The sequence below is a fragment of the Geotrypetes seraphini genome, chromosome 8 (genome assembly GCF_902459505.1).
Source record: "Geotrypetes seraphini chromosome 8, aGeoSer1.1, whole genome shotgun sequence".
Taxonomy (NCBI): domain Eukaryota; kingdom Metazoa; phylum Chordata; class Amphibia; order Gymnophiona; family Dermophiidae; genus Geotrypetes; species Geotrypetes seraphini.
This window is the reverse complement of record NC_047091.1, coordinates 68,812,171-68,839,912: the sequence shown is the minus strand read 5'-3', so window position 1 is coordinate 68,839,912 and position 27,742 is coordinate 68,812,171. Positions and strand designations below refer to the sequence as shown.

Genomic DNA, 27,742 nt, shown 5'->3' with positions numbered 1-27,742 from the left:
GCGACTTGTTGGCGTTCCCGAGTCGGTGTTGGATGGGCAGCTGCACTCCTTTCTGGAATCCTGGCTGGTGCAGTCTCTTCAACTTCCTTCGACTGCGGGGCCCCTGCGGATTGAAAGAGCGCACCGTCTGGGTGTTCGCCGCCAAGATGCTACCCGTCCGAGGGTGGTAATCTTCAAGGTGTTGAATTATGCCCACAAGGTGGAGATCCTGCGGGCTATTCGGACGAAAGGCCCCCTCACCTATGAAAATCAGAAGATTTTATGCTTCCAGGACTTCTCGGTTCAATTGGCTGCCCGGAGAAAGGAGTTTGCCGCTGTCTGTCGTCAACTCCATGAGCGGCGCATCCAGTTTGCGCTTCTCTATCCTGCACGCCTCAAAGTTCAACATGAGGGTCGCTCTCACTTTTTTGACTCTGCGGCTGATGCCTTGGCTTATGTGCAACGTCTGGCGGGAGCGGCGCCTAGCCCCTGATCGTCCTCTGTTTCTTAGTTTCTGGTTTCTGGACTGTACTGGGCTGGCTCTCTTGCTGTTTTGCTGCTGCTAGCAAGCAGCCTTGGACTTTGCCATGGACTGCCGGTGGGGCGGTGGTGCTGGAGATTTGGGAGCTGCTGCCATTTTCTCTGCCTGACCCATGTCCGAGGACTCCAGCCCTTTGGTTTTGTTCCTGCTGTTCTTGTTTGCCTGTGTATTGGATTATATGGCGCTGTTCCTCCGTGGGGGATGGCGTGCTTTTCTGCCATGGTGCCCCCATCTGCTTTTGACATGGTTCTCGTTTTGTTTTCTCTCAGCATAAGGGGGATTTATTTTATTTTATTTACTGATATGTTGTCTTCTTTGCGGCTTATATTGGGAAAGTTTCCCCGCATAACTGCCTGTTCCTCCGCAGTAATTGTGCATTCTTGTTTTATTTGTTGAGATATGTCTTTAGTCTAATTTCCAGTACTTCTTCTTCGTGGGTTTGTGTTTAGTTTCTATGGAAGTTGGGGGGTGGGCTCGGGAGGGCTTTTCAGCGTGATTGGTATCTGGGTTTCTCCCAGATCTGTGCATGAGAATTTGGGGGTTGGAGTTTGGGAGGTTGTTGGGGGGAGGGAGGGCTGCTGGGTGGTTGGGGGCTGGGCTTGGGAGGGGGGTTTGTATGTGTGGAATGTTTGGAAGGGTGTGTTTGGGTGTGACTGGAGGTGGCTGTGTGACCCGGGGTATTGGTGTTTGGTTGTGTTTGTGTTTTTTTTGGACTATGGGTGACTTTTTGCTCTGGGAAGGAGCCGCTGGCTGGGACGGTTCCCCCGGTAGTCTATTCAGCTATCTTTCTTTTTATCTTAGCTTTTCCTACTCATGGTAATTAAGTTTATCTCCTGGAATGTCCATGGTATCACATCTCCTGTTAAACGCCAAAAAATTCTTAGTGCATTGAATCGACAAAAGGCGGATATAGCATTTTTGCAGGAGACCCACCTCTCTTCTGCGGAACATGCTAAACTCTGCCGGTGGTGGGTTGATGAGATCTTGGAGTCTTCGGGTCTGCACCGGAAGGCGGGGGTAGTCATTTTATGTCGTAAGGGTCTGCATTTGACTACCCATAAGGTATGGTCTGACCCGCAGGGGCGTTATCTGGTAGCTAAAGTGACACTTAATAGGCAGGATTTGCTCTTGTGTAATATATATGCTCCTAACACTTGGGATGGGTCCTTTATGCGTTCCCTTACCAGACTTCTTCATCAGGACCTTCCAGTGGTGTTGGGTGGGGATTTTAATCAAGCTTTTGATCCCACTATTGACAAATCTAATCCCCTTCCTCACGACAGGTATGCCCCGAATAGAGGCCTTCCCTTGTTTGCCTCTTCTATGTCTTTGATTGATGTGTGGCGGGTGTTACATCCTGGAGACCGCGACTACACTCATACATCTAGTGCCCATGCAACGCAGTCCCGTATTGATTATTGGTTGCTCACGGATTCCCTGTTTTCGCAGGTGAGCTCGGCGGAGATTGGAGGATATGATGTTTCGGATCATGCTATGATTGTTCTTATTTTAGAGTTTCCTGGAGATACCCCTGGGGGCTTTCATTGGCGGTTTCCTCTCTCGCTCTATTCTGATCAGGAGTTTCATGCTTTCCTGGTAGATAAATGGAAGGACTATGCTTTTCACAATGCGTCTCATAGGGGTGACTCATTTCTTTACTGGGAGGCTGCTAAAGTGGTGTTGCGGGGTGAGATCATTGCTTACTCTAGCCGAAAGAAAAAAAGGCGCGACCGTCAGGTGCTCCGGCTGGAGCGCCAGGTTCAGGATGATCGTCGCCGCTATGGGGCTCATCCCACCGGAATCAATAGAGCGTTATTATTGGCTTCGCAGTTGTCGTTGCGGGAACTATTACATGATCGGGCTATGAAGTCTTTGGCATACTATAAATTTCAACTGTATTTGCATGCTAATAAGAGCGGTAAGCTTTTGGCAAATTTGATTCGACGTGCTAAGGGGTTTTCCCCAATTCTCCATCTCCGCCGGGCAGATGGTGGTTTGGTCCACAAAGATGAGGATATGGCGGCGGTGTTTCACCATTATTTCCAGGAGTTGTATGCTGCTCCACCGGTTTCTGCGTTGGCGGGTGATCTTTATTTGGATCAGGTCTCTCATCCGGTGGTGACAGACGCTCAGAATGCGCGTTTGCAGGCTCCTTTTACAGTTGAAGAGCTATCGCTGGTTCTTGGTAGTTCTCCGCTGCAGAAGGCGGCGGGGCCCGATGGCTTTCGCAGTGAATTCTATAGACTTCTACTTGCGGACGTGGCCCCAGTTCTGGTTGATGTGTTTAACACTGCGGTACGCGAGGGGGCTCTTCCGCCTTCTCTTCGGGTTGCTCAGATTGTGGTTTTGCTTAAGCCCGGCAAGGACCCATTAAGGGCCTCCTCGTATCGCCCCATATCCTTGTTGAATGCTGAAGCTAAATTCTTTGCTAAATTGTTGGCCAACCGGTTGGCGGGTATTTTGCCCTCACTGGTGGCGGAGCCTCAAGTTGGGTTCGTCAAAGGTCGGTCGTCCACTCGCAATTTACGTACTATATTGGCTTCGCTGGAGTGGGTGGAGCGGGAGCAGGTTTCTTCTTTGTTGGTCAGTTTTGATGCCCATAAGGCCTTTGATAGGGTTTTGTGGGATTTTTTGTTTTGTACTCTTCAACATTATGGTATGGGAGGTTTCTTTAGTGATGCGGTGGCTGCGTTATATCATGATCCGCTGGCCAGGGTGCTGGTTAATGGAGTTTCTTCGGCGGTGTTTCCAATTCAGCGGGGTACTAGACAAGGTTGCCCCTTGTCTCCTCTTCTTTTCGTGCTCACCTTGGATCCCTTAATTCGCGAAATCTCTGCTAATCCGGCGGTTCGGGGTGTTTCTCTTGGCGGCCGAGAGTTCAAGATTTCGGCATTTGCAGACGATTTGTTGGTTCATTTGACCTCCCCGTGGGAATCCTTTCCTGCTCTTATGTCGCTTTTTACGGAGTATGGCGATTTTTCGGGCTTCCAATTGAATTATGATAAATCTTTGGCATTAGCTACGGCCGAGGCGGTGCGCTTGGAATGGCCGGGGCAGTTCCCTTTACGGTGGGCGGCTGGTGTATTCAAATATTTGGGAGTGCAACTTACGAGCAGTGTGGGACGGTTATATCGTGCTAATGTAGATGTTTTGTTGGCCGCTACGGAGGGTTGTTTTGCAAAGTGGATGTCTCTACCTCTCTCTTTTTATGGTAGGGTTCAGTTGTATAAGATGGTTATTTTTCCCCGCTGGTTGTATGTACTCCAGTTGCTGCCTCTTTGTCTGCGACGTAGCGATCTTCAACGGCTTCATAGGCAGCTGACCCGATTCCTCTGGCAAGGCAAGAAGTCTCAGATATCGATCTCTTATCTGTTCGGCTCGGGAAGGATCGGTGGTGTGGGGCTCCCGGATATTGGCCTCTATAATCTGGCTTGCTTGCTGCGATTTTTGGGAGACTGGTGCTTACAGAGTGATGACTATCTTTTTCGGGACTTTGAATATGCTCTTTTCTCTCCTTGGCACTTGTTTTCGCTGTCTCAGTTACCTGTTCGCCTCTTGCCTCCCGCGTTCCGATCTAGTTTCATCCTTAGGTCGTGGCGTTTTTCTTGGAAGGCATTGGTAGGGTTACTGGGGGGGGACCATCAAGTTTCGGATCAGTTGTCTATACGGGGGAATCCGCAGTTTCTGCCTGGCTGTGATAACTCGGTCTTTGTGCGATGGACTGGAGAGGGGTTTCTTCTTCTTGAGCATTTATTGGATGAGGAAGGGGCGATGAGACCTTGGGGAGATTTTCCCATGCTTCATTCTTTGGGTGTGGGAGGTCTGTTTGCGTACCGGCAAATTCATCATTATGTGGGATCCTTGGCGCGCCCGGGCTTACGGTTTCGATTGGGTAACCAATTTCGTCTATTTTTTGCCCAATTTTATGCTTGTGGCTTGACGGTGTCTGCGTTGCATGGGGCTTTGCGGCGGCTTACTCCTCAGAAGTCTTATACGGCTCTGGAGAACCGCTGGGGTAGAGATCTGGGCATACCTGGTGAGTCCTTGAACTTTCCTTCCCTTATTGGTCGTATCTCTTCTATTTCTATTAGTGCAGAACTGAGGGAATGCCAATTTCGAGTGGTGTATAGAGCGTATTTTTCCCAAGAGCGGGTCCACAAGGTTGGGGGCATTTCTTCTCCAATCTGCCCTAAGTGTACACTGGGTTGCAACTCCTTTTTTCATGCATTTTGGGGATGCCCTCGAGTGAAAGTCTTTTGGAGAGCCATACTCCGCTTTTTGGAGCGGCTGGTTGGTCACGCTATTCCGATGTCTCCGGTAGGCTTGCTTTTGGATAGATATGAATCTTTGCGAGTGCCTGCTCGGAGACATCGGTTGCTGATCCGGAAGGGTGCTGTTATAGGAAAGAAGATCATTCTTAGCGTTTGGACGCAAGACATAGCGCCTGCTTACTGGGCTTGGAGGAATCGTTTTCATAATTTGATGCTCTTGGAGCAGCGCCATGCTCGATTATCTGTCCGGCGGTCGAAGATTTTCCTGCAGACCTGGGACCCCTACATTTCCTCGCTTTCCCCTAGGGCCAGAAGTCTGGTCTTGAATTCACTCTGTTGTTGATACCTTATGCTCTCAGCTGTTTTCCCCGGGTTGGTGGGTGGATGTTTGGGAGAGTGTGAATGGTGGGTATGAGTGGTTGGACGTATGTGGAGTTCAGGGGGTAGGGTGGGATTACACATTGTGGGTGGGAGGATGGGAATTGGTTCTCTTGTTTTGTTTGATCTGTGCTGAGCGGCATAAGCAAACAGCTTGCTCAGCATAATCCTTTCTTGCTGGGGGGTTTTTGGGTATGGATTGGGTCTCATGGTGTGGGTTTGGGTTGGGGTGGGGGTTTGGGATTTGGAGTAGGTGGGGATTGGGGGGATTCTTTGGTTGGGGTGAAAATGTATTTGATGGTACATTTGATGTTCGCGACCTTGTTGTATGGTCGTGTTGTATTGTGTATTTACTGATGATGTGCCAATAAAACATGATTTATACTAAAATCATAATTGCGGCTTGTGCAGATGGGATCAGATGGTTTGCGGGGACCGAGCTCGCGGAGATGGGGGCGTAAACGGGGTTTTTAAATTTTAGTTCTAATAGTTTGCCGGTCCACAAAATAATTATTTTATTTCTGCCGGTCCACGGGTGCAAAAAGGTTGAAGAACACTGATCTAATCCATTGCTATAATTCACTGTATAGACACAATCATCATAACAGAATGCATAAAAAGGGTTCCTGTATGCAATATAGCCAAGGACATAGGAAACAGCATTCCCCCTAAGCCACGGGTAATAAGGAAGCGCACATGACTAATAATTTCAAACAAGACTTACTAAAACAAGCACTGCTTTAACAGGAGGGCAACTTGAACCTAAAAAGGATTCCAAGCATAGATAACTGAAAAAATTATAGGAAACATATATATACATACATTGCCGAAGAGAGATGCTCAATACTGGAAGCACTAAAGCACTCTCAGGGCCCCCAAGCTTATCCCTATGGACATGCTCAGGCCTTCCATTCCTTAGAGGAGCTAATCAAATATAATGAAGGCAACTGCACAGGATTGCCAACTACTGCCACCCTCAAGGAACTCTAGGGACATATGAAGCTGAAAAATTTGACAAGCCAAATAAAGCAAGCTTTGCATAAGAAAAACATATGCCAATACTGGGGAGACCAATGTATCTCCTCAACAGTCAAACCAGAGGTCTCCAAATTCCCCAAGAACATTCAAATGAGCACTCCCATTGCATATAATCTGGCAAACCACATGCAGACCAAAAGAAAGAACCTTGGGCAGGTCAGAGCCTATAACTGGAACAGAGATCCCCCCCCCCCCTCAACACAGTGCAGGAAGGCGAGCCAACCAAGAGCACTCCTGTGTTTCTGCTCCAGAGAATGCCAGGCTGCTTATCAAACCAAAACATTCTCGATCTAGGAGTAGAAACAAAAGGACAAGATGACCACCATTATGTTTAGAAAAAAAAAAAAGTGTGCCAAAAAGTCGGCCAAGCAATATCCATACAGTTCTCTAACAGACCTGATCAAGAAGAGTACCAAAACAAGCCCTGAAGTTTCAAGAGGAAGAAAAAAAACACTTGTACCTGACAGCCGGCACCCCCAGGCAATAGTGCTGTATGCTGCTAGTGACCACCAAGCTGTCTTGACACCTGGAGACTGCCAAAGGCATGGTAAGCCACAGCAAGAACCCCAGAACCCCACTGCCAGAACCCCACGCGGTGCGTTGCAGACAACAACCTTCCTGAGTGTCTGCCCAAAACAGCCTGAAGCGCAGAGAAGAAATTTGTGGCTGGGGGATTTTTTTTTTTTATATTGTAGAACACTATCAGGGACTATAAATAAAAAAAAGAACACTATCAGGGACAAGAGCAACAAATGTGCAGTACTCGCCACTCCTCCCAGCAAACACAGCCACTTCAGTCCCTGCCCACACTCTAGGTTTCTTTTTCTTGTGAGGAGGGAGTAAGGAGTGCAGGATGATTCGCAAATGAGGGCTACTGGGAACGCTCGGTGTTGTTAACGACCGTTTGGAATACCATTGGTACATGTTATTAATGACAAAGCTGAATGAGTTGTTAAACTGATAACTGACTTTGCCACTGGCATCACCACAGATCCGGTGCAGGGTGAGGCCTTGTTGCAAGGAGTTGAACAGCATCACAGGGTTTATCCTGATTGACTATCTCAAGACGACATTGAATGCTTGAGTGTTTGGAAAACCATTGATGGATGACTACACCAAAGTGTACATGTTTAGGTAATTAGCGATATTAAATTTGTTATTTTCCACAATAAAGTGCAGATATTGAAGGTTCATTTAATAAAATACTGCTAGATTTTTTTGCATGTCTTTTTATCAAGGTATCATTGCAGTGTGTGAAAACATAAAAGTTATAGCTATAATACTAAGAAATTTGCTCCATTAAACAAAAATAGTTGTTTTGAGCCCAGGATGGGCTTTAAAATTTTTTAAAAAAATTATTTTCTGATCAAGCACAATCAAATTCATGGGAAAAACTTCAATTTGCAGTTTTTCTGGACAACCCTAATCACCAGCTATAGCATTCGATAGGGTCCCAGGAGCCTAATCCCCTCTCTCCACAGAATTGGCAAAACCAAAACAGGAGCTACCTCTCACAAGCCGCACTGCATAGGAGAATACCAGGAGCAGGAGAAGAGAAAGAATACTGGCTTATTAGCGAGCATATTATCCTACATATGGCAGAGCTTAGCTTAGTGCTCTATCTCCTCTTGCTGGTGGATGGACACAACCCATTCATCTCTTCATGATGTCATCAGCGATGCGGCACAGGGAAGGCCCCGGTGGGAGAAGGCTGCAAAGCAGCCTGTTTAGAGTGCTGCCGACGCTGCTGTTTGGAGGGAGGTATATAGGTCTCACGGTGAGAGGGTCGGTGTGGTTCTGCTGCGTGGGTGGGATGGGAGGGATAGAAAGATGCTGCAGAGGGAAGGCACAAGGCAATGGGTGAGAGGGGAGGAAAGATGCTGCACATGTGGGAGGAAAAGAAAGAGGAAGAATTGGGGTGGAGGAAAGGAAGGGAGAGATGATTATTGTACATGAAAAAAATAAGACATCCTTTGAAAATAAGCCCTAGTGCATTTTTTGGACCCAAAATTAATATCAGACACTGTCTTATTTTCAGGGAAAGAAGGCAGTGCATATTGTTTGCACAGAAGCAGAGTAACAGCCACTATGCTAATCCATGGACAAACAGCACAGCATTTAACATGAAGCACAAAACTTATCCTGCACTCTAATAAAAAGGACCACTTTGTGTCTGTGCTTTTGGACTAATATGGCTTACGAGCTACTTTAAAATAAAATTGAATATGAAAATCCTGAAAAATCCTGATATTAACATCCCAGAATGGGGGAACATAAGAATTGCCACTGCTGGATCAGACCAGTGGTCCATTGTGCCCAGTAGTCCGCTCACGCAGCGGCCCTTAGGTCAAAGACCAGTGCCCTGATTGAGTCTAGCCTTAGCTGCAGGAACTTGTCTAACCTAGTCTTGAATCCCTGGAGGATGCTTTCCCCTATAATAGCCTCTGAAAGAGCATTCCAGATTTCTACCACTCTCTGTATTTTTGATGGTTTAAATAACAAAATAACCACTCAAAACACATTCAGTAATAAAGTACCGACGCAGGGACTAAATGCTATAATAAATGCTCATGCCAATATGATGGAGAAAAGACCTCCGTGTCACCAGGATAGGTTAGTCCTTTGAATATTAACATGTCTTAAAAAAAATTGAAGCAGGAAACACATCCTTGGTCAGAAAAACTCCATGCATAATTTCATAATTCAAACATCATGCAAACATTGTCCACACATTAAATTGTAACAAAAATACTTATCTGCAAGTATATAGTCCACTTGACCATCGGCACATAACAAGAAGCGGAATAGCAATAGTGGAGGGTTTTATTTTGAAGAGTTTCCCCCGACAAAGCTATTGTGAAATAGGGGCCCCCTCGGGAATCCTATCTTGTGGAGCTTGAATATCTGAATATAAGAATGGCATTTTGACCATGTAATTTTTTTGCAAGATTATTAAAACCTTGAACTCCTGGAATTCTGCTCTTCTTGCTAAGTGCCGATGGTCAAGTGGTTAATCCTTTGGAATTGGGGTAGAGGAAAGGAAGGGAGAGATGATTATTGTACATGAAAAAAATAAGACAACCCTTGAAAATAAGCCCTAGTGCATTTTTTGGACCCAAAATTAATATCAGACACTGTCTTATTTTCAGGGAAAGAAGGCAGTGCATATTGTTCGCACAGAAGCAGAGTAACAGCCACTATGCTAATCCATGGACAAACTGCACAGCATTTAACATGAAGTACAAAACTTTTCCTGTACTCTAATAAAAAGGACCACTTTGTGTCTGTGCTTCTGGACTAATATGGTAACACGGAGGTCTTTTCTCCATCATATTGGCATGAGCATTTAGTTCCTGCATCAGTATTTTAGGTGTCAGGTCAAAAGCACGCCCAGACAAAGGCGCGCCCAGACAATTGAGCGCAGCGCGGAGGCACGCGCCACTCAAGCTTACTGTTTTTAGGGCTCTGATGGGGGTGTGGGGGGGGGGGAACCCCCCACTTTACTTAATAGACATCGCGCCGCGTTGTTGGGGCGTTGTGGGGTTGTAACCCCCCACATTTTACTGAAAACTTCACTTTTTCCCTGTTTTTAGGGAAACAGTTAAGTTTACAGTAAAATGTGGAGAGTTACAACCCCCCAAACCCTCCATAACGCCAGCGTGATGTCTATTAAGTAAAGTGGGGGGGTTCCCCAACAAAACCCCCCGTCGGAGCCCCTAAAAACAGTAAGTTTGAGCGGCGCGCACCTCCACGCTGCGCTCAATTGTCTGGGTGCGCCTTTGTCTTTCGCACCGTTGTCTATGAACCTTATTTTATGTTATTCAATGTTTGAGTGACTATATTGATTTTTTGCATGCAACTTGTGTGGACATTATCTTTTTAAAATAACAAAAACCAGATGCCCTGACCATGAGTACACAGCAATCAATGGAAGCTGAAATATAACATTTTCTGGTATGATCTTAGCATTAGATGACCACTCACGGCAATCTGTGGGACCTTTCGCCTTTTTTTCTTCTCTTTTCCAAAAACAATCCCTGGAATGTCCGTGTCTGGTACTTCTGGGTGTAGGTCTGTGGCTACAACAGTTGTCTCTGCTGCTGTCTGCTCAAGGAGTTGCTTCTCTACTGGCACTGGAGACACATTTACCAGCACTTCAGTGGCCAAGAGCTTCTCAAAGCCAAAGAAAGAACGGCGCTTAGGATGGGAATGGTTGGGGGTAGAAGTGTCCGAGTTATTGCCCTGAGAAGAGGGGCTCTTAAAACTGCTGCAGCCAAAGGATGCATCCAGACGACTGTAGGACCGGCGTACTTTTTTGGACATGATGTCGTCTCTCGCATCCAAGGATGGGAACTTGTTTGATTCGCTGTCACAGACTGGAGAGAGTATCTTTTTCTCCTTGGGCTCTGCATTGCAGCTGATCCTGGAGGATGAATGACACAGCAGTAAGGAAGGGGCCAAGTTTGGTTCACTGCTGGATATGGCAATCTGCTTGCTGCTTTTCTCAGTAGCATTTTCCTTCCCTGTTTTGGGAGATATCTGCAATGTTACAGAGATGACAAGAAAAGTTAGCTTTGAGCTGGTGTTGCTTGGTCCCACACCCCCTAAAGACATCACAAGTGCTGTGTGTTACGCAGAAATTTGGGGTTCATTGGCAGGAATGTGATATAATACAACTGCATTGAGAGGAGATAATTCGATAATGGATAAATCCCCAGAAGTATTTCTTTATGTCAATCAGTTTGGGAGAGGGGGGTTTCAAAAAAAGATCAAGAATGATTGGTGATATGCTGCATAGCGGCAAGAATGACACTGGCTACCACATGGAGGTAGATCAATATAATCTCCATGACGAAAGTATGGGGACTCTATGTCATATTTACTGTGTGTATAAAATGATAGTATAGGCCTTCAAAACATGGTCACCTTTCATTAGATGGTCAGAATAGAGTCAATGGGGAATGTGGTGTACAACTGTATAGAATTATGACTTTTATAGATACAATCTCTACTGTTTTAGGGGGTTAGGAAAGGGCGAGAGGGGGATTATTTGGTTGGGGTGTGGTATGCTTGTATGGAGTTGTATGGCTGTAAGCATCGTATGACTACGTAAATCAAATAAAAAATAAATTTGAGTTTGGGATTTATAATGTTCCTTTCACTGTGGGATATACCTGCCTTTTCTAGACATTTATAACCTAAACACCATAAGAGTACCAGTCGCAGCAGGAGAAGCCCCAAAAGTACAGCATTTTACACTGTCCAAGTTTGTGTTTATCATGGAAAGGCTACCTTATTCATCTACACTACCACAGGCACTCCAGATCTGTTTTAAAGACTGCTTCTCTCTACATCCGTGGTCTTAAACTCACAGCCCACCGGCCGCATGCAGCCCGCCAGGTACTATTTTGAGGCCCTTGGTATTATAAAGAATGATTCTTTATGGAAAACTTGTGCCTTAAGTGTTCGGCGGTTGCGTTCTGGAGCGTTGCCCACCTCGCTGCTGTAACCTCACGCAAGCACTTTCCTGCATCTGTAAGCGATTGTGAGATGGAGTGGAGAGGACAATCGTGTACAGACGCAGGAAAGCGCTTGCGTGAGGTTACAGCAGTGAGGCGGACATTCCAGAACGTAAGGTAACCACTGGAGGCAGTGCAGCTTGTGTCTATGTCCGGTGCTGGAGGAGGTGAGAGCTGAAGGTGGTTGTGGACGCGACTGCCGGACACTTAAGGCACAAGTTTTCCATAAAGAATCATTCTTTTTAAGACCGAGGGCCTCAAAATAGTTGGTCCAAAATCCTGTCTCTTGGCAGTTGATACTTTGATAGTTTTTTACTTTCTGCATGTTGCACTGCTTTCAGCTGTGTATAGTTGAAATTATCAGAAGCAATTAAGGAAAGATTTATAAACTATAACTGTTATAGTTTTATAAATCTTTCCTTAATTGCTTCTGATAATTTCAGATAATCCACATTTTGGATTTGTAAGTACTTGGAGGGCCGCAGAAAAAATAGTTAATGTCTCGAGTATTCCCGCGGGGCACCCGACTTCGACGCGGGGCCGAGGACGACCCACCCGCCCCCGTCGATGAGCCCGAGGATGGCTTCTTCGAGGCTGGAACAGAAGAAGGAAGTGAGGACTTATCCGTCGTCGACTTCGGGGTCGAGGACACAGGCTTCGACGAAGTGGGCTGTCGGGGCGAGGTCGAGGGAATCGAGGCCGAGGTCAAGGCCGGGGCCGAAGCCGAGGCCGACGTCGAGGCCTTCCACGCCACGGGTTCCACAGCAAAGAGCTCTGCCATACGAGCGCGACGGCGGCGGAAGGCCCTTTGCTGAAAAGTAGAGCACCGAGTGCAGGAGCCGGTCGGGTGCTCAGGACCCAGACAAAGTAAGCACCACCGGTGGGGATCGGTGATTGAAAGAAGTCGATCGCACCGGGTGCACTTTTTAAAGCCCGTCAAGGGACGGGACATGGACACAAAAAACGGCCGGGAACGAACGAGGTCCCGCGGCCGCGGCTACCGGGAGCCCCCGGAGCCGAACGAAAAATCTTTTTTTTTTTGACGAAAACCTAAACACAAACAAATAAAAAAACAAAGTAAGCACAGCGACCGAGAAAGAAACACTCAGCCGCGGTGTCAGAAGGCAAAATAGAAGAGCACAAATTCCACAGGGCTTCTGGCTCCGCGGAAAAGACTGAACTGAGGACCACGAGGTGGGGATGCGCCCTCTAGTGGGCAAGAAGGCATGCACATGTGTGGTGCAGCATAGCAAACTTGAAACTTCAATCAAGTTTGCTTGAAAAGCTGTCCGCGCTGGGGCTCCGTAGATGACGTCACCCACATGTGAGAATATCATGCCTGCTTGTCCTGGGATAACGAGTTTTACCTCATGCAAAGTTGTCATTTCTTTAATAAGAAATTAACTATTTTTTCTGCAGCCCAAGTACCTACAGATCCAAGGTTTTCAACGGGGGCGCAGAGGAAAGCCTAACAACAGTGAACGTGACGTTGGACATGATTTACTTTCAGATTGACAAACTAAAAAGCGACAAGTCCCCTGGACCGGATGGAATTCACCTGAGAGTATTAAAGGAACTTAAGGAGGAAATTGGCGAACTATTACAAACAGTAGCTAACATGTCAATTAGAACTGGGCAAATACCAGAAGACTGGAGGATAGCAAATGTCATTCCAATTTTCAAAAAAGGCTCAAGAGGGGATCCAGGAAACTACTGACCTGTGAGCCTCACATCGGTTCCAGGGAAGATAATTGAAACAATAATTAAAGAGAACATTGTACAACACTTGAAGGACCACAATCTAATAAGGGCTAGTCCACACGGCTTCAGGAAAGGGAAATCATGTTTGACAAATTTACTACAATTCTTTGAGAAAGTAAACAAACAGATAGATAATGGAGAACCAGTGGATATAATTTACGCTTTTCAGAAAGCGTTTGACAAAGTCCCTCATGCAAGACTTATGAAGAAATTACTAAGCCATGGAATAGGAGGGGAAGTACACAGATGGATTGGCAAATGGCTTGAAAACAGAAGGCAAAGGGTTAGCATAAATGGGAATTTCTCGAACTGGGAGAAAGTGACTAGCGGCGTGCCCCAGGGCTCGGTTCTTGGGCCTATCTTGTTCAATATTTTTATAAACGACCTGGAAGAGGAAATAACATGCAATATAATAAAGTTTGCAGATGATACAAAACTATGTCGGGCGGTTGGCTCTCTAGGGGACTGCGAGGACCTCCAGAAAGATCTGAACCAGCTGGAAACGTGGGCAATAAAGTGGCAAATGAACTTTAACATAAACAAATGCAAGGTGATGCATTTAGGAAAGAAAAACAAGGAACATGAGTACAGGATGTTGGGGGTGAAGTTAGCAAAATGCGAACAGGAAAGGGACTTGGGGGTACTGATTGACAGTACCCTAAAACCTTCGGCACAATGTGCGGCGGCGGCGAAGAAAGCGAGCAGGATGTTGGGCATAATTAAAAAGGGGATTACGAGTAGATCGGAAAATGTCATAATGCCACTTTATAGAACAATGGTCAGACCGCACTTGGAGTACTGTGTCCAATACTGGTCTCCATACCTTATAAAGGATATAACTCTGCTGGAGAGAGTGCAGAGGCGAGCCACGAAACTTATCAAAGGAATGGAACATTTGACCTACAAAGATAGACTCAGGAGGCTGGGACTGTTTACCCTTGAGAAGAGAAGACTGAGAGGGGATTTGATAGAGACCTTTAAAATATTAAAAGGATTTGATAAAATAGACCAGGAGGCACCATTGCTGAAATATTCAGAGGTGACACGGACAAGAGGTCATAGCCTGAAACTGAGTGGCAGCAGGTTTAGGACAAACGTCAGGAAATTCTGTTTCACACAGCGAGTGGTGGGTGCTTGGAATGCGCTCCCAGAGGAGGTTGTGGAGGAGACTACTGTACTGGGATTCAAGAGAAAGTTGGATACACACCTTCTTGCATATCATATTGAGGGATACGGTAAATCTGGGTCTCCAAAAAGGAGTACCTAAATGGGCCACCGCGTGTGCGGATCACCGGACAGGATGGACCTCGGTCTGATCCGGTGAGGGCGTTTCTTATGTTCTTATGGTCCTGTAAAGGGTTTGAGTTCGAGACAGACCGCTGCTCTATACTGTGCTTCTTTTAGATTTGAGTCTTCCCATTTTTAGCCTCCCAGAAAGAATTAACCCCCCTTCATCATGCACTGCAGTTCCATATTAATCACAAATCCAGCTTTGTAACTGCATGTTCTTCATTGAGAACTTCATTCCCCTTGCAAATTCAAATGATCTCCTTGCCCAGTACCTGTAACCTGGATTGGCCACTAACGGAAACAGGACACTGGGTCTGATGGTGAACCTTTGGTCCGACCCATTAAAGTAAATCTAAAGCTCTTAGGACCTCCACATTCTTCTGGAATTTATAGCCAATGGGAAGGCTCACCTTTGTAGGAAGCAGTTAAACTGGCTTCACTGACTCAAAATGGAAGCATTTACTGTCTTTTCCCTGAGAGTTGTATTATTGTAATGTTCTGCGAGTGTTTTGAGATTATGAAGTGCTATTGCCAAAGAATTATAGTTAATTGGCAAACTTCTTGTATACATAAGATGATTTTGAAAATAATAAACTACATTTGTCATAAACCCTTTCCATCTAATACACCTCCATGGAGGAAACACCATTTAAAGCATGAAAAAAAAATCTATTTCAAAAGCAGAATTTTGTCATTTCCATATATAACATTTAATGAGCAGAATCCTTTAAAATATACATAATTACATTATTTACAGAACTCATGTTATCATGCACACATGGGTTGTTGGTGGTTAGGAAGACAACACTCAAGGTTATGATGTTTCAGCAGTAGGGTGGAACTTAAAGAATACAAAAGGAAATGTACTGATTTTCAAAGGTCCTACCCAAGAAACATGATGGCAGATAAAGGCCAAATGACCCGTCCTATCTGCCCATCCACAACATCCATTATCCCTTCCTTTCCCTAAGAGATCCCACATTGCCTGTCCCATGCTTTCTTAGATTCTGACAGTGTCTCCATCTCTACTGGGAGACTATTTCACGCATCTACCACACTTTTGGTAAAAAAAAGTATTTCCTTAGATTACTCCCGAGCCCATCAACTCATTTTATGCCCTCTCACTCTAGAATTTCCTTTCAACTGAAATCGCCTCATGTCTATTTAGAACACATACTGTAGGTATTTAAACATCTCCACCTCCCCTCTCCCACCTCTCCTCCAAAGTATACAGATATATTAAGATCTTTAAGTCTGTTTCCACATGTCTTATGACGGAGACCATCAACCATTTTAGTTGCCTTCCTGTGGACTAACTTCATCCTGTTAATATCTTTATGAAAGTGCGGTCTCCAGAATTGTACACAATATAGAACTCAACAGTCTTATACAGGAGCAATACCTCCTTTTTCCTACTGGCCATTCCTCTCCCTATGCATACAAAAAATCCTTCTATCTTTTGCCGTCACTTTTTCAACCTGTTTGACCACCTTAAGATCATTATATACTATCACACCCAAGTCCTGTTCCTCTTTCGTGCATAAAGTTCTTCACCTTCTAAACCAGTATTTTTCAACCACCAGTCTGCAGAAATTTCCTGCCGGTCCACAGGACTGGCACATGCATCGGGCCCAAGTCAAGTGTTCTTCAGCCGCTGGACCACGGTGCATTCGATGCGCATTGTCTTCGGGCCGGCTCCCTCTTCCTCGGTGCTGCAGTGCACAAAGACACAGGCAGCAGCTCCTAAGTGCTTCCTGCGCCTGAACCGGAAGCCTTCTCTCTGACGTCGCAACGTCAGAGAGAAGGCTTCCCAATGAGGCGTGGGACGTGCATAGGAGCCGCTGCCCGTGTCTTTGTGCACTGCAGCACTGAGGAAGAGGGAACTGGCCCGAAGACAACACCGGGGGCAGTATAAAATGGCCAGGCTGGAGCAGGCCAGAAATTAAGGCCCAGCACAGAGGGAGGGAGACAACAAAGGTAGGGGGAATGATTTTAGTTTTGAATTTAGTGATTGATTTACATCTGCTGTCTGTTCAGGAAGAAATGCATTTGTTTCTTTTCCTCTGGGGTTGTACTGCATGCAGAGAATTGCATCTTAGGGTTTGTTTGTATATATTAGCACTTTTAGTTTTTGGTCCCTTATTTGCATGGGGCTATCTGTGTTCTGGTAGGAATGAATATTGAGAAGCATACAGTATGCTTTGTGTAGTTTAATTTTGTGATTAACCATTATGTATTGTTAATATGATTATATTGTGAGTGTGTATATGAAAAATGAATGGAAAAAAATGATGTTACAATTAGAACTATCATGGGGGCGGGGTCTGGCCCACGACTTAGACCAATATTCTTCAATTGCCAGTCCACAGACTGGTGCTGGTCTACAAAATAATTATTTTATTTCCGCCAGTCCATAGGTGTCAAAAGGTTGAAGAACACTGCTCTAAACTGTACCATTCCCTCAGGCTTTTGCAGTCCAAATGCATGACCTTGCATTTCTTAGCATTAAATATTAGCTGCCAAATTTCAGACTATTCCTCAAGCTTTGCTAGGCCCTTCATGTTTTCCACATCATTAGGGGTGTCTACTCTATTGTAGATTTTGGTATCACCCACAAAGAGGCAAATCTTACCTGACAGCCCTTTATGCAATATCGCTTACAAAAATGTTTATAAAGAACAGGTCCATGAACCGAACCTTGAGGCACACCACTGGTAACATCCTTTTCCTCAGAGTGATCTCCATTGACCACCATTGACTACTCTGTTGTCTTCCACTCAACCAGTTCCTGATCCAGTTGCAGTCTGTCACTTTGAGGCCATACCGAGGGTACTCGGTTTATTTATTAAAAGCCTGTGTGGAAAACTGTCGAAGGCTTTGCTAAAATCTAAATACACCATGCCTTGCACTCTCCCTTTATCTTATTCTCTGGTCACCCAGTCAAAGAAATTTGATCAGATTTGTCTGACAAGACCAGCCTCTAGTGAATCCTGCCATTGGATTCCAGAAACTTCATTATTCTCTATTTTAATTTACTTATCATAGAAGTCAGACTTACCAGCCTGTAGTTCCCTATTTCTTCCTTACTTCCACTTTTGTGGAGAGGGACCATGTCCACCCTTCTTCAATCCTCCGGTACCACTCCTGACTCTAGAGAAGCACCAGACCTCCATGGGCTGCTCTCCGCCTCAGACACCCTTTCATGGGCCACAGAGAGAAGACAGAGGAGACCCTCCCGTGGCCAGGATTGAACTAGAGCATTTGGGCCTGCACTGCTGGCCTCCCAACAGCAACTGAAAAATCAATCCACTTTCCTGCTGGCTGCAGTTGCTATGAGATCACACTTGGGACACCCCCACAGATCTACTATGCAATTGAACACTCTTTGAGACAGAGACCACTCTCTGGGATCCAGCATCTGACGACTGAGAAAATCTGCTTGAATGTTGTCCACTCCTGCCACATGCACTACTGACAGTGCCATAGGGTGTCTGCCTCTGATTCAGGCTGCACCTCCACGGAACCATGCAGCTTGCGCTTGACCCACTAGCAGACAAAACTGGGGTGAGCAAGCTCCCAAGGGAACAGTCCCTGAGCTACGATTAGATGTGCAGGATGTCCAGGGGGGCTTGCTGAAAAGCAGGGAACTCCTGGAAAGCAGATTTTTCCCCAAAGGTCTGCAATCTCCCGCAGTCAAGGATGTCCCAGGAGGGAATCTCCACAGCACGAGGGCAAAAACCATGAATGCAAAATACTGAAATTACGCAAAAATAAATACGAGCAGAAAAGATAAGCTTCTAGAGCCTGGCTTGTAGGAAAGAAGACTGGTGTTTACAGAACAAATGATGAGGTATGAGGGGAAGGGGTTCAAGTCTCTGAATTTTGAGGCTTCCTACAATGTCCTGGCGGGTAGACAGAAATAACCCACTGATCCCGGGAATAGAGTGGGATTGTACAAGAAAGCACAGTTACTTACCGTAACAGGTGTTATCCAGGGACAGCAGGCAGATATTCTTGACTGATGGGTGACGGCACCGACGGAGCCCCGGTACGGACAATTTTAGAGTGATTGCACTCTAAGAACTTTAGAAAGTTCTAGCTAGGCCGCACCGCGCGTGCGCGAGTGCCTTCCCGCCCGACAGAGGCGCGCGGTCCCCAGTTAGGATAAGCCAGCTAAGAAGCCAACCCTGCTGTCCCTGGATAACACCTGTTACGGTAAGTAACTGTGCTTTATCCCAGGACAAGCAGGCAGCATATTCTTGACTGATGGGTGACCTCCAAGCTAACAAAAAGAGGGATGGAGGGAAGGTTGGCCATTAGGAAAACAAATTTTGTAAAACAGATTGGCCGAAGTGTCCATCCCGTCTGGAGAATGCATCCAGACAATAATGAGAAGTAAAAGTATGAACTGAGGACCAAGTAGCAGCCTTGCAGATTTCCTCAATAGGAGTGGAACGGAGGAAAGCTACAGACGCTGCCATAGCTCTAATCTTGTGGGCTGTGACAGAACCTTCCAGTGTCAGGCCCGACTGAGCATAACAGAAGGAAACGCAAGCGGCAAGCCAATTGGACAGGGTGCGTTTAGATACAGGATGACCCAACTTGTTAGGATCAAAGGACAAAAACAGTTGAGGAGATGATCTGTGAGGTTTGGTGCGATCAAGATAGTAAGCCAGAGCACGTTTACAATCCAAGGTATGCAAAGCCTGTTCACCTGGATTAGAATGAGGCTTTGGGGAAAAAACAGGTAGAACGATGGATTGGTTAAGATGAAACTCAGACACAACCTTAGGAAGGAATTTTGGATGTGTACGGAGAACGACCTTATCATGGTGAAAAACAGTGAAAGGTGGATCAGCCACCAGTGCATGGAGCTCACTGACCCTCCTGGCAGAAGTGAGAGCTATAAGAAAGACCACTTTCCAAGTTAGAAATTTAAAATGCGCTGTGGCCAAAGGCTCGAAAGGAGGCTTCATTAACGCAGAAAGAACCACATTAAGATCCCATACAACAGGAGGGGCCTTAAGAGGTGGCTTCACATTGAAAAGGCCCTTCATGAACCTTGAAACTAAGGGATGAGCTGAGAGGGGTTTTCCTTGAATCGGCTCATGGAAAGCTGCAATAGCACTAAGGTGGACCCTTATCGAAGAGGATTTAAGACCAGAGTCAGATAAGGACAACAGATAGTCCAACACCAGTCCCACTGCTGTAGACATGGGATTATGGTGATGTAACAGGCACCAGGAAGAAAACCGAGACCACTTTTGTTGGTAACATTGAAGAGTAGACGGTTTCCTGGAGGCATCAATAATAGAACGGACAGGCTGAGAAAGGAGAGCGTGAGCCGAAGTCAGCCCGAGAGATACCAAGCTGTCAGGTGCAGAGACTGTAAGTTGGGATGAAGCAGTGTTTGCTGATGCTGTGTAAGCAGTGAAGGAAACAGAGGAAGAGGTATGGGTTCCCTGGAACTGAGTTGAAGTAGAAGGGAAAACCAATGTTGTCTGGGCCACCGTGGAGCGATGAGAATCATGGTGGCTTGTTCCCTCTTGAGCTTGAATAAGGTGCGCAGCATGAGCGGAAGAGGAGGGAATACATAAAGGAAGAGATTGGTCCAATCCAGGAGAAATGCATCGGGTTCCAGACGGTGAGGAGAGTAAAGTCTGGAGCAAAACAGGGGCAGTTGATGATTGTGGGGAGCTGCAAAAAGATCCACTTGAGGTGTGCCCCATTGGGAGAAAATGGACTGGAGAGTCGAGGGGTCGAGAGTCCATTCGTGAGGTTGAAGAATTCTGCTGAGATTGTCTGCTAAGCAATTCTGTTCCCCTTGGATGTAGACTGCCTTCAGGAATAAGTGACGAGCAGTCGCCCAGGTCCAAATCCTTAGAGCTTCCTGACATAAGGGATGGGATCCCGTCCCTCCCTGTTTGTTGATGTAGTACATTGCAACTTGGTTGTCTGTGCAAATGAGAAGAACCTGAGGAAACAGGAGATGTTGGAAAGCTTTGAGGGCATAAAACATCGCTCTGAGTTCCAGGAAATTGATGTGGTGTTTCTTTTCCTGTGTGGTCCAAAATCCCTGAGTTTGGAACTCGTTCAAGTGAGCTCCCCATGCATAGGGGGAGGAATCTGTGGTGATGACCAGTTGATGAGGAGGTAGATGGAACAGTAGACCTCTGGATAGATTTGATGATTTCAACCACCAAAGAAGCGACTGTCGAAGAGACGAGGTCACAGATATGTGTTGTGAACAAGGATCCGTCGCTTGTGACCACTGAGTCGCTAGGGTCCATTGAGGAGTACGCAGGTGGAGACGTGCGAAGGGAGTGACATGTACTGTGGAGGCCATGTGTCCCAAGAGCACCATCATGTGATTCGCAGAGATGGAAGGTTGCTGGAACACCTGCTGACAGAGATGAAGGATGGTGTGAAGGCGGTTTGGAGGAAGAAAAGCCCTCATCTGAACAGTATCCAGAATGGCTCCAATGAATTGAAGTCGCTGAGTTGGAATGAGGTGCGACTTGGGTAGATTGATTTCGAACCCCAACAGTCAAAGGAAGTAAATGGTCTGATCCGTGGCTTTGTGAACGGACTGAGGAGAAGGAGCCTTGATGAGCCAGTCGTCCAGGTAAGGGAAGACTTGAAAGTTGTGGGAGCGGAGATAAGCTGCGACCACAATCAGACATTTGGTGAATACCCTGGGCGAGGAGGCTAGTCCGAAGGGTAGCACCTTGTATTGGTAATGATGTTGGTTGACAAGAAAGCGAAGATATTGTCTGGACATCAGATGAATTGGAATGTGAGTATACGCCTCCTTGAGATCGAGGGAACATAGCCAGTCTTCCTGAGAGAGCAGAGGATATAGGGTGGCAAGAGATAACATCTTGAACTTTTCCTTGACCAGACATTTGTTGAGATCTCTGAGATCTAATATTGGTCTGAGATCTCCGGTCTTTTTGGGTACAAGAAAGTACCGGGAGTAAAATCCCAGGCCTTGTTGGTCCAGAGGAACTGGTTCGATGGCATTGAGAAGAAGGAGGGAGTGAACCTCCTGAGCGAGGAGGAGGGACTGAGCCTTGGTGGAAGCAGACTCTTTTGGCAGACTTACAGGTGGAGGAGTCTGAAAGTTTAGGGAGTAGCCGTGGGCGATGATAGCAAGTACCCACTGGTCGGAGGTGATTGCTTCCCATCGAGATAGAAAAACTTGTAGTCGACCTCCTATGGGTTGAGGTAGAGGACACGAGGGAGGAAGACTGGCAATGTCCTGGAGAAAGGAGTCAAAAGGGCTGCGTCGACTTAGGTTGAGTAGCCGGTTTGACAGCAGGCTGCTGTTGTTGACGAGCCTGTTGTAGCTGCTGACGCTGTCTGCGAGGTTGAGGAGGATGAGGCTGAGCAGGTCGAGCAGAAAACCTCCTTTGATATGAAGGTTGTTGCCTGAATGGACGAGGAGGAGGAGGTTTCTTCTTGTTTTTCAACAAGGTGTCCCACCTAGTTTCATGGGCGGAGAGCTTTTGTGTGGTGGTATCCATGGACTCCCCAAACAGCTCATCCCCTAGGCAAGGAGCATTGGCAAGCCGGTCCTGATGGTTTACGTCCAGTTCTGAGGCCCGTAGCCATGCCAACCTTCTCATTGCTACAGAGATAGCAGTAGCTCGAGAAGTCAGTTCAAAAGTATCATAAATAGAACGGACCATAAACTTCCTGAGTTGCAGAAGACTAGAGGTACATTGCTGAAAAGCAGGAAGTTTACGGTCCGGAATATACTTTTGAAAAGAGGTCACCTGTTGAATGAGGTGCTTCAGGTAAAACGAGAAGTGGAAAGCGTAATTACTTGAACGGTTGGCCAGCATGGCATTTTGGTAAAGACGCTTTCCAAATTTGTCCATGGCCTTTCCTTCCCTACCAGGAGGGACAGAGGCATACATACTGGCTCCTGCAGTCTTCTTTAGGGTTGACTCTACCAACAGGGATTCATGGGGAAGTTGGGGTTTGTCAAATCCAGGGATTGGAATCACTTTATATAGAGATTCTAGTTTTCTTGGAGCTCCTGGGATTGTCAAAGGAGTTTCAAGATTCTTATAAAAAGTTTCCCTCAAGATGTCATGGAGGGGTAACTTTAAAAACTCTTTAGGAGGTTGGTCAAAATCCAAGGCATCCAAAAATGCCTTGGATTTTTTAGAGTCAGACTCTAAAGGAATAGACAGGGTGTCTGACATCTCCTTTAAAAATTTTGTGAAGGAGGAGTGCTCTGGCTTAGCAGTAGTATCCTGCACCGATGGTTCCTCCTCATCAGATGTGTAATCCTCCTCGGTACCGAGGGGATCATCCGAATCGTCCCACAAGTCAGGGTCCCGTACCGATTGTAAACGGCCCTGGGAAAGTGGAGTCGATGTATCAGTATGTTTAGTCTTGCGTACCGATTTACCAGACCGAGTGGAGACGGTACCAGGGGAATGTAATACGGTACGGGGTTCAGAGAACAGTACCGGTTCCGACCCCGTAGGAGTAGCACGCCGTTTTGGTTCTGCTGACAGAACAGGCATGGACAAAGATTTTTGTGGTGCCGAAACAGTCGATGCCAATAACAGAGGCTGTTCGACAGACGGCACCGAAGGCTCAGTCGGTACCGACACTGGAAGGTTCGAAGACAATAGAGCCGGGAGCAACTGTTGGAGTTGCTGCTTGAGCTGGACCTGGAGGATAGAGGCAATGCGCTCATCCAACATTGGTCCCGATGGCACCGGTACCGGTTTTTTCTTGCTCGGTACCTTCGGTGCCGCTCGACGCTCGGGTGAAGTCGATGCCGATGAAGAGGCCGAGACTTCAATGGGAGCGGAGCGTTTACGGGGCCGGCGCTCAGTCTGCAGGACTTGGCTCACTGCATGCTCGACTGGCTGGCCTAGAACAGTAGGGGAAGGCTTCTTAGCCGGCTTACCTACAGGAGTAGACACCGACGATGGATCTGGCGGTGCCGAGGTAGTCGGAGTCGATTTGGAGGAAGTCGTCGACGTCGATACCGGTGTAACTTCCATAGCGGTACCGAAAAGGATCCGCTGCTGAATTTGTCTATTTTTTAAAGTTCTTTTTTGTAAAGAACTACAACGGGTGCAGGTTTCAGCCCTATGGTCCGGACCCAGACACTGGAGGCACCACTTGTGTGGGTCGGAAAGAGAGATAGGGCGTGCACACCGCTGACACTTTTTGAAACCCGGTGACGGGGGCATGAAGGGAAATACTGCTGTAGCAAAATCGAAGCCCGAGGCTTCGATGGTGCCAACAGGCCCCGCCGGGTCAGATTCGACAAAAAAATGAAAAATAAGAAATTTTTTTTTTTTTTTTTTTTACACAAAAGGTAAAAAAGAAGGAAAGAAATAAAATATGAAGAGAAAATTACGCGCGAGCGGGAAGGCAAGTGAAATAGAAAAAAACTTCCAACAGCTGTTGGAAACACGCGTCTTCTTAGCTCCGCGGAATTAAGAAAAACTGGGGACCGCGCGCCTGTCGGGCGGGAAGGCACTCGCACACGCGCGGTGCGGCCTAGCTAGAACTTTCTAAAGTTCTTAGAGTGCAATCACTCTAAAATTGTCTGTACCGGGGCTCCGTCGGTGCCGTCACCCATCAGTCAAGAATATGCTGCCTGCTTGTCCTGGGATAATGAGTGTTCACCAATTTAACTGAAGTTTTGCCTGAAATGTTTCTTCATATATACAGACAAAATTTTGGGGTAAGGTGGTCAGTTTTACAAACTTCAAAAATACGCTCCACCTAATTCTGCAGCATAAAGGCCCCTGCCCAGAAATGACTAAGATATGAAAAGTATCCCAAGAAGATACTGCCACCAGAACTTCCCTGGACACTCGCTAAAGATCATTTTCAAATTCTATAAACCCTGTCTGATTGCTCTTAAAATTAATGTATCTCCTTTATTTCCTCGATAGGCTGTTTCAATTTGTTAGCCCTGTGACTGAAGAGCCCAGATTTTGTGTTGGCTATGTAGGCACATTTCTAAAACTGTATGAGCCCTGGAGTTTGTGGAGTCCAGTGTATACCCCTGCAAATCCGCAGTTCATGAATTGTTATTTGCGGTATTTTCCGACAGCCTCTTCCGGTCAGAAAATACGGAATGACTGAGTCTGCGAATCAGCCTTCTGCACAGCCAATTCCTCCTCTTCTCCCCCCCACCCACTCCGGTCAGTCAATCAGCCTTCTGCACAGCTGACGCCTCCTCCTCCTCTCCACCACCCCGGTCAACCAATCAGCCTTCTGCACAGCTGATTCCTCCTCCTACTCCCCCCCCCCCCCCCCCCGGTCAGCCAACCAGCCTTCTGCACAGCTGATTCCTCCTCCTCTCCCCCCCGGTCAGCCAATCAGCCTTCTGCACAGCCGATTCCTCCTCCTCTTCCCCCGGTCAGCCAATCAGCCTTCTGCATAGCTGATTCCTCCTCCTCTCCCTCCCCCCGGTGAGCTAATCAGCCTTCTGCACAGCCGATTCCTCCTCCTCTTCCCCAGGTCAGCCAATCAGCCTTCTGCATAGCCGATTCCTCCTCCTCTCCCTTCCCCCGGTGAGCTAATCAGCCTTCTGCACAGCAGATTCCTTCTCCTCTCCCCCCCTCCCCATTAGCCTTCTGCACAGCCAAACCGCCTGCCAGCCTAAATAGTGTTTTTTTAGCACCTGCCGCCGCCCCTGCAGTCCTCTCCCGCCTTCGATCCGCTCCTAAACCACATTTGCGTTTTTTTGAAATTCACAGGTGCTTCTGGAACGGAACCCCTGCAAATTTCAGGGGGGTACTATATAGAACGTACCAGGAGGCAAAGAGGGAACCCAAATTGTGGACAGCTTGCCTGTATAAAGGCACATGAGTGGAATGCCTGGCAGAACCCTCCAAAGGAAGGTACTGGTGAGACAATTTAACTCTTTTCTTATTTATTTTTAAAAAAATTCCATTCTGCTTAATGCACAAGCAGATTACAATAAAACATACATATTTTATCACTTCAATAAAGCATCAACACTTCAAACATTATAAAACTGCTGCAGAACTGTTAGCTGCCAGAATACTCAAAGCCTGACTATACATGTTCACTGTTTTACACTCCGAGTCCATTTGCAGGGTGGGAAAGGTACGTGGAACAAAAGCATCATTTGAAATCATACACACAAAACATTAAATAAAAAAAACCCTATTAGACAAACTCAGTATCTACACTCACCCTAGGGCTACGTCTCAGACTAGAGCCTGTATGGATAATCTGCTAGAAGAGAAAATCAAGAAATAAAGCGTTAAGAGACAGATGAATTGCAATACTGTTGAACATTATTAAAAGAACACTCAAGTTAATTTGTTCAATAAAACATGTCAAATAGCCAATATAAAACAAATATGATTCAATGAACATTGGAACTGCCAGAAGGAACAGCAAAGGTAGTATTAACGTGAGATGTTAACAAGCATTTTTCTTCCATTTTTCAACACCTTTCATTTCAACAACAAATTACATGAAAAGGAAAAAAAAAGGAACTTCAATATCCATATATAAAGAACGCGACAAAAAGCAAGAACACAATCAAGTAAAATTTTAGTATTCAGGCAACAGCTCCCACAACAATCTTGACCTATAGAAAGAATACATTTTAAAAAAAAATTCAATGTTCTAAAGACAGATCCAAATCTGATTTATCCAAGTCATATGCCTGTGTTTATTATTATTAGGTTTTTTTTTATATACCGCCTATCAAGGTTATCTAAGTGGTTTTACAATCAGGTACTTAAGCATTTTTCCCTATCTGTCCCGGTGGGCCCACAAACTATAACATACCTGGGGCTATGGAGGATTGAGTGACTTGCCCAGGGTCACAAGGAGCAGTGCTAGATTTGAACCCACAACCCCAGGGTGCTGAGGCTGTAGCTTCAACCACTGCACCACACACTCCTCCTGTGTGTGGGATAGCAAAAAAATAAAAGTTATCCAACTACTTTTGGTCTTGTGACCGCATTCAAAATTCTGGTCCTTTGTAGCTCTGTACCTGCACTCTGCTTTGCAAACGCAGATTCCTCCGAGAGCGGATGTTCTGCTCTTTTCTCAGGGGGTCCATTTGGGTTTGTCCAGAGGGGGCAACATGTTATTACAAAAGGCATCTTTGTTGGCCCGGAAGTGTATACTTTTGTTGTGGCGCCAAGCTGAAGTGCCGACCCTTACTATGTGGAGGAATGAACTGTTTACTCTATGAAAATGGATGAAGCTTTGATTAAAGACAGCATAGTACAGCATCTAGATCAGTAATTCCCAACCCTGTCCTGGAGGAACACCAGGCCAATCGGGTTTTCAGGCTAGCCCTAATGAATATGCATGAGAGAGATTTGCATATGATGGAAGTGATAGGCATGCAAATTTGCTTCATGCATATTCATTAGGGCTAGCCTGAAAACTCAATAGGCCTGGTGTTCCTCCAGGACAGGGTTGGGAACCACTGATCTAGATAACCATGACCTGCTGAAAGGTAGTCAGCATGGCTTCAGGAAAGGAAAGTTGTGCTTGACCAACTTACTTCAATTTTTTGAGGGAGTGAACAAACAAGTCGATAGCGGAGAACCGGTAGACGTAATATACTTGGACTTCCAGAAAGCGTTCGACAAAGTACCTCATGCGAGACTTCTCAAAAAACTACAAAGTCATGGAATAGAAGGGGATATACTAAGATGGATAGGAAAATGGCTGGAAAACAGAAGACAGAGAGTGGGCATAAATGGGAAGTACTCAGACTGGAAAAAAGTAACTAGCGGTGTGCCTCAGGGCTCGGTTCTTGGGCCTATCTTATTCAATATCTTCGTAAATGACCTGGAAGAAGAAACGACCAGTGTTATTGTCAAGTTTGCAGATGACACAAAGCTATGCCGGACAATCAGGTCACAAAAAGACATCGAGGAACTTCAGAGAGATTTGAAGCAACTTGAGAGATGGGCAGAAAA

The 27,742-nt window shown here is 46.2% G+C and overlaps 1 protein-coding gene across 8 annotated transcripts in view; it reads right to left on the bottom strand.

The window, feature by feature from the left end:
- Positions 1–27,742, bottom strand: part of CDCA5 (cell division cycle associated 5) — a 78,504-nt gene that overhangs the window by 30,531 nt on the left and 20,231 nt on the right. For 7 of the 8 annotated variants that reach the window (XM_033956445.1, XM_033956446.1, XM_033956442.1 and 4 more), the window contains exons 5-6: positions 25,986–26,027; positions 10,192–10,746 (exon numbers count right to left, since the gene is read on the bottom strand). In XM_033956445.1, the coding sequence (XP_033812336.1) occupies positions 10,192–10,746; positions 25,986–26,027 (597 nt within the window). The remainder of the gene's footprint in view (positions 1–10,191; positions 10,747–25,985; positions 26,028–27,742) is intronic. The other variant, XM_033956444.1, reaches the window with a different exon arrangement.